Source organism: Delphinapterus leucas, chromosome 12 (assembly GCF_059928025.1).
Source record: "Delphinapterus leucas isolate spDelLeu-1000000601 "Yukka" chromosome 12, BTC_Dleu_Yukka2, whole genome shotgun sequence".
NCBI lineage: Eukaryota > Metazoa > Chordata > Mammalia > Artiodactyla > Monodontidae > Delphinapterus > Delphinapterus leucas.
The window spans coordinates 47,486,642-47,493,330 of NC_143140.1; the positions used below are offsets into that span (position 1 = coordinate 47,486,642).

Sequence of the window (6,689 nt, forward strand, 5' to 3'; positions counted from 1 at the left end):
TGAAACCTGCTGTGTAGAGTTCAAGAAAGATAGTGAGGGACAGGAAGAAATGGAGGGAGAGAGAGGAATTGATTGCACAGGTAACCTTCAAAAGAAGAGATTGTTTTCCTCAACTGTTCCATCTTTTCTCTGTTCTCCACAACTTGGCTTTTCTCCTCTGGCTCTACTCAGCTGACACACTGTACCAGAAACATCCTTAAAACATCCTTTTAAAAAAACCTCATCCTCCCCCACCACACACACACCAGTTCATTCCTGTCCCCCAAACAGTACTTTTCCTTTAAGGTAGCAACTCTGCGTGCGATTGGGCCTCTCTGCCCCCAACCTCCCCCTTCGCCAGGCCTTTTCCTTCAACCTGTCCCCCTCAGTGACCTTTGACTCGGGGCCTTGCAGCCTGGCCAGTGCAACTCATCCCTCATCGCTCCCCTCCCATCTCACCCTCCTTGCCTGCCCTTAGTCTCCACTCTTTTCTCCCTTGCCTCTTTCTTCCATCCCAATCCTGGAGGCTCCGGGCCGGCGGCGGCCCTCTGGTTTCTCCTCCCTCCTTGAACCCTCTGAGACATCCTTTGGAGAGGGTATATGGTGAGGGAGCTTGCTGATGGGCGGGCGAGGAAAGCGAGCGCCTAGCTCGCACCCTGGAAACAGGAGCCTGACGTCACCACGCCCTGCCTGTCAATCTCCAGCGGGCGCGCTGCTCGTAACCGGCCTTTTCTTGTACTGACTGTGTCTCTGTAACTCTCAGCGGCGCCGGCACAGCTACCAGCGCCCCGCACTCCTCTGCGCGCCGTCCCGGCCACCTCCTTCAGGCGTCGGCTCTGTCCGCGCGGGCAGCGCATCCTGGCGACCAGCCACAGCGCTCATGATCAGCGATTTCCTGAAGCCCTGACTCCCCAGGTGAGCAGCCCGGCTCTCTAAAGGAACTCTGAGGGCGTGCAGAGGGGAAGGGGTGAAGGATGGCCAGGGGATGGCTCCTTCCTGGAGCCAAGCATGACGCCACACACCCTCCACCTACACAGACCTCCTAGCTTCTCTCCCCCGAAACCGCTTTCCCAGGGGTCTCTGGCCTCCGGGGTCCGCTGTGCTCCACGGTCGCAGAAACTTCGCTTTCAGCACCGCGGACAGTTACTCCGCCTCCCAGTTGAGGAGAGCGCCTAACCGAGCCGGTCAGAGCCAGGGCGGCACTCGCTGAGGCTGACACTACTAGCTTGGTGCGCAAGATGCGTGTGCAAATACAGGCATACTTACGTGATCTGTGTGTATGCGAGTGCGTGTTATTCGTGTGTATATCTGTGCAAAAACTCAGATATCAGTGCGGGCATTCCTTGTGCATAGCACTCACACGCTCACTCACTTACTCAACAGGTATTTATTTTTGGCTCTCAACCACTGCTTCCTCGCTCTGCTCTGGGGTCCCGGGGTGGGATGGGCAATATGAGCGGGGAAGCAGCGCCCGGCGAAGTACCCTGGCGGCGTAAACCGCACACCTGACGCTTGTTCTCCCTGTCCACGCAGGGTGTAGCTTCCCGCCGTGATGAACGCGAGCTCATCTTCGCTCAACGACTCCCAGGTGGTGGCAGTGGCGGCCGAGGGTGCGGCGGCAGCGGCCACCGCAGCAGGAGCGCGGGACACCGGTGAATGGGGGCCCCCGGCAGCCGCAGCCGCAGCGGCGCTGGGGGGCAGCGGCGCAGCTAATGCGTCGCTGGAGTTGTCTTCGCAGCTGCCAGCGGGGCCGACGGGGCTGCTGCTGTCTTCAGTGAATCCATGGGACGTACTGCTCTGCGTGTCTGGGACGGTGATCGCAGGCGAAAATGCGCTGGTGGTGGCGCTCATCGCGTCCACACCTGCGCTGCGCACGCCCATGTTCGTGCTGGTAGGCAGCCTGGCCACCGCCGACCTGCTGGCGGGCTGCGGTCTCATTCTGCACTTCGTATTCCAGTACGTGGTGCCCTCGGAGACTGTGAGCCTGCTTACTGTAGGCTTCCTCGTGGCCTCCTTCGCTGCCTCCGTCAGCAGCCTGCTGGCCATTACGGTGGACCGCTACCTGTCCCTCTACAACGCGCTCACCTATTACTCGCGACGGACCCTGTTGGGCGTGCACCTCCTTCTCGCTGCCACCTGGACGGTGTCCTTAGGCCTTGGGCTGCTGCCGGTGCTTGGCTGGAACTGCCTGGCAGAGCGCGCCGCCTGCAGCGTGGTGCGCCCGCTGACGCGCAGCCACGTGGCACTGCTCTCCGCCACCTTCTTTGCGGTCTTCGGCATCATGCTGCACCTTTACGTGCGCATCTGCAAGGTGGTCTGGCGTCACGCGCACCAGATCGCGCTGCAGCAGCACTGCCTGGCGCCGCCCCACCTTGCCGCCACCAGAAAGGGTGTGGGTACGCTGGCCGTGGTGCTGGGCACTTTCGGTGCCAGCTGGCTGCCCTTTGCCATCTACTGCGTGGTAGGCAGCCATGAGGACCCAGCTGTCTACACCTACGCCACCCTGCTGCCCGCCACCTACAACTCTATGATCAATCCTATCATCTATGCCTTCCGCAACCAGGAGATCCAACGCGCCCTGTGGCTCTTGTTTTGTGGCTGTTTCCAGTCCAAAGTGCCCTTCCGCTCCAGGTCCCCCAGTGAGGTCTGAAGGCTCCCTCCATCCTCTAACCAACACCACGCCCCCAACAAGCCAGCCTTTGGTGAGCTTCTCCGTGCCTGCTGATGGACTCTGAGATCCCATACCGTGACTCTGACTTTGGAAAGAGATAATAAACATAAGCACAACAAACTCACAAGGACAAAGAGGCTTGTTGGAACTTTACATATACAGTGTATACATGTGTACATATATATACAAATATTTGTATCTTCTGGAGGTGTTCAGGATGTGGAATTTCCTGTTCTGTGAAAAAACTAACAAAAAGGCGGTTGTATACTCAAATTGTACATCACACTTGTCAAATGAAGACATTCCAATACTGCTTAATTATAGCACTTTATTTTTAGCTGCTGAACTGCCAAAACAGTGTTGCCATTTTCAAGGGCAGGGGAAGGGGGGTAAAAGTGTATTTTTGTTGTATGTGATAGAATATTTTGCTGCATATGCATCAGTAAATTACAACATATTTTGTACACAAATAAACACATTATAAAAATGTAATTTTTGGCATGTGACTGATGATAGAATTACTACTTAAGAGACGAATTATTAGTGTATTTACTTTAAAAGTTTATGTGTTATCTCCATCCTGTGAAAATCTTAATGTAAAAAATCACACACATTTGCACATTGCTCATAAATTGTCACTGAAACACCGAATCCAGATTATTGGGGAGGTACAGGAACTGAGTAAGGACACTAAAGGGTTATTTGTGTATCAGTGCAAATTAATCTACTCCCTTGGTTACTGGGTTTGGAAGACAAGCTCCAGAGGATGTCTGAAAACATTCCTTTATCTTACCACATGTGCACTTGTGAATCCTGAAACCACAAATCTTAGATGTATTTTTTCCAGTCTGGAAAGAATTTTAAATGTTGAAAATTCATATTGACTGAGTATACTGTTACTGGCCAGGTCTTGTAGCAAAATGCACAGCCTTATAAAATAAATAAGTTCATCAAAGACAGGATTCCAAGATATACTGTGTTCATGAGGTAAATTAAGATAAGCCCAGTAGCCCACTTTGAGGCACTCTTATCTTCAAAGTACAGGACATTAAACTAATATCCTCAAGAACTAAATATTCCCATTCGGAATTGTTAAATTGTTCCCCTCCTTCCTTTCTTACAGGTTATGTGAGTATAAATAAGATAACATATATGGACATATTCTGAGCACCTGTGAAGACACATGCACACAAGCACAGGTAGTTACTGGTCTTAGGCCTTAGGAAAACATATACAAGCAAATTTTTTCATACAGTCCACAAATATTTATTGAATGCCTACTATCTGCTAGACACAATCCCAGGGCTGGGAATACAGATGTGAACTAAATAGAAGAAAGGTCTCTGCTCATAGAGTTATCCTCTAGTAGGGGAGATGGCCTACAAGCAAATAAACAAATATATATGAAGAGATTTATTATAAAGAATTGGCTCGTGCAACTGTGGAGGCTGAGAAGTCTCAAGGTGTACAGTCAGCAAGTTGGAAACCCAGGAATGCTGCTGGTGTAGTTCCAATCTGAGTCTGAAGTCCTGAGAACCAGGAGAGCCCACAGGTTCAGGACCCAAGAAGAATTGATGTTTCAATTAGAAACCAAAGGCAGAAAAATACCAATGTTTCAGCTCAGACCAATCAGGCAGCAGGAGTTACTCAGCTCTTTTGTTCGTTTCTGGTCTTCAATTGATTGGATGAGTCTCCTCTACATTAGAGAAGGCAATCTGCTTTACTCAGCCTACTGAGTAGGCTGACACACCCAAAATAAGACACACCCAGAATAATGTTTAACCAAATGTCTGGGCACCCCATGGTCCAGTCAAGTTGACACATAAAACCATCACACCAAGAGAACACGGTAATCCAAAATAAAGGAGAAAAAGTGTTCCAGGAGGGAGGAGTCAATTGGGTCAAACATTGCTGAGAAAATAAGTAAAATCAGCATTAAAAACAATGACTCTAGATTTTGTAACCTGATTGTCATTGGTGAACTTGACAAGAGAAACTTCAGGAGAGTGGGGGCGGGGGGGGAGGATTAACTGTAGAAGGTACAAGAGAAAATGCACAAGCAATCTAGTCTCCAACATCTTGCAACAGAGCTGTGACCTTTTTAACAATATAAAACACACTAAGTTTTATAGACTTATAGTTTTATAGTGGCTGTAAATTTAGATCCAGTAGGATCAGCGTTATTGCTCATTCATCAAATTAACATTTTCTAACAAACAACCTTTATAGACTATTCAGCAACATCAGATACTCTTTCAGGCCCTATTAGTATCCAGGATGCTTTCAAGTGGATTGAAATAACAAAAGCTCTGGCTGTAAACTTTTCCAAACATGTGGTGGGGAAACCAACATGATTTCAGAGATGGAACAAAGAAGTCAAATTATTATACATGTTATAATTACAGAGAAAAATTTCTTGCAATCAGCAAGCTAAGAAAGTTCACCACTAAGATAGTAAGACAGACTATGGATCTGACTTCAGTCCACTTGGTATTAATATTCAATATCTCCCCTAGTCCTAATCAAAACGTTTGAGAGAGCCAAGAACAAGAGGATACTAAACAATCAAGCTGTTAATATCCCTGGCTTATGCAGTTGGCCAGGCTGTGTGATGTCAAGGGTCTGGATATTAACCTACTTGATGATGTAAGGATAAAAAACTGAGTATATCTTGAAACATTTCTAGGAAGGAATGTCACATATTCACTTGACCCATCAACTATTAATAATCTCTATTTTAAGATCCTATGCTAGTTGCTGGAAGCATACAGTCTTTGAGAAAAGCAAGATTCACTCAAATATCCAACCACTTACCCATTTTGCTATATAACAGGCATCCTAAATTTAATACATTTAAAATAGAGCCACTCATCTTTACCTCAATAAGTGCTCTTTCTCCCTTCTTTATCATCTAAATTAATGGCAATGACATCTTTCTAGTTGTGCAGACCAGAAACCTTGGAATCACACTTACACTTCCCTTTCTCTCATACCTCCCATCCAACGTGGATGCCTATTGCCTTTATTTTCAAAGTATACCCAGGATCTAGCCACTTCTCACATTTCCACCACTATCATCATCTCTTACTTGAATTACTGTGGTAGCCTTCTCTCTGGTCTCCTGGCTTCAGTTCTTGTGCCCTTCAGTCTATTGTCTGTACAGTGGCTCATCCTACAAACAGTTGCTCTCTTGACTACCCTTCAGATCAAAGCATGGGTCCACTAGCAGTACAGTCTGTCTCAAAAGAACAAACTTGGGGAAGAGTTATTTAGGCTCAAGAAATAGGCCTCCAGGAAGAATTTCTTTTTTCGTTTTCCTTTTTTTTTTAACATATTTATTGGAGGATAATTGCTTTAAAATGGTGTGTTAGTTTCTGCTGTAGAACAAAGTGAATCAGCTATACATAAACATATATCCCCATATCTCCTCCCTCTTGCGTCTCCCTCCTACCCTCCCTATCCCACCCCTCTAGGTGGACACAAAGCACCGAGCTGATCTCCCTGTGCTATGTGGCTGCTGAGGAAGAATTTCTTGAGTGTAGAAGTGAGGACATAGGCTCTTTACCCCCACAGCTGGAACAGGAATAGAGCAGGGGCCTCTGCAGCCTGAGGCCCAGGGCAGGGCTTCACTTGGCCCAAGGTATTAGTTTCCTATTGCTGCTGTAACAAATGACCACAAACTTGGTAGCTTAAAACAATACATATTTATTCTCTTACAGTTATGAAGATCAGAAGTCTGCAATATATTTCATTGGGTTGAAATCAAAATTTAAGCAGGGCTGCACTTTCTTTGGAGGTTCTAGGGGGAGAATCTGTTTCCTTAAAATTTTCAGCTTTTAAAGTTGCATTCTTTGGTCTGTGGCCCCTTCCTCCATCTTCAAAGCCATCAGTGTATTATCTAGCTTAAGTGGTTACACTGCCTCCTTCTGTAGTCAAATCTCCTTCTGCCTCCCTCTTATAAGGACATTTGTGATTACATTTAGGACTTGCCCAGATAATTCAGGATAACCTCCCCATCTCAAGATCCTTGATTTAATCA

The 6,689-nt window shown here is 47.5% G+C and overlaps 1 protein-coding gene across 1 annotated transcript; it reads left to right on the forward strand.

The window, feature by feature from the left end:
- Positions 1–1,198: 1,198 nt before the first annotated feature.
- On the forward strand, positions 1,199–2,658 carry GPR6 (G protein-coupled receptor 6). Its single transcript, XM_022562558.3, has one exon. It carries the CDS (start codon positions 1,532–1,534, stop codon positions 2,627–2,629), a length of 1,098 nt encoding a protein of 365 aa, XP_022418266.3. The 5' UTR covers positions 1,199–1,531; the 3' UTR covers positions 2,630–2,658.
- The last annotated feature ends 4,031 nt before the right edge of the window (positions 2,659–6,689 follow it).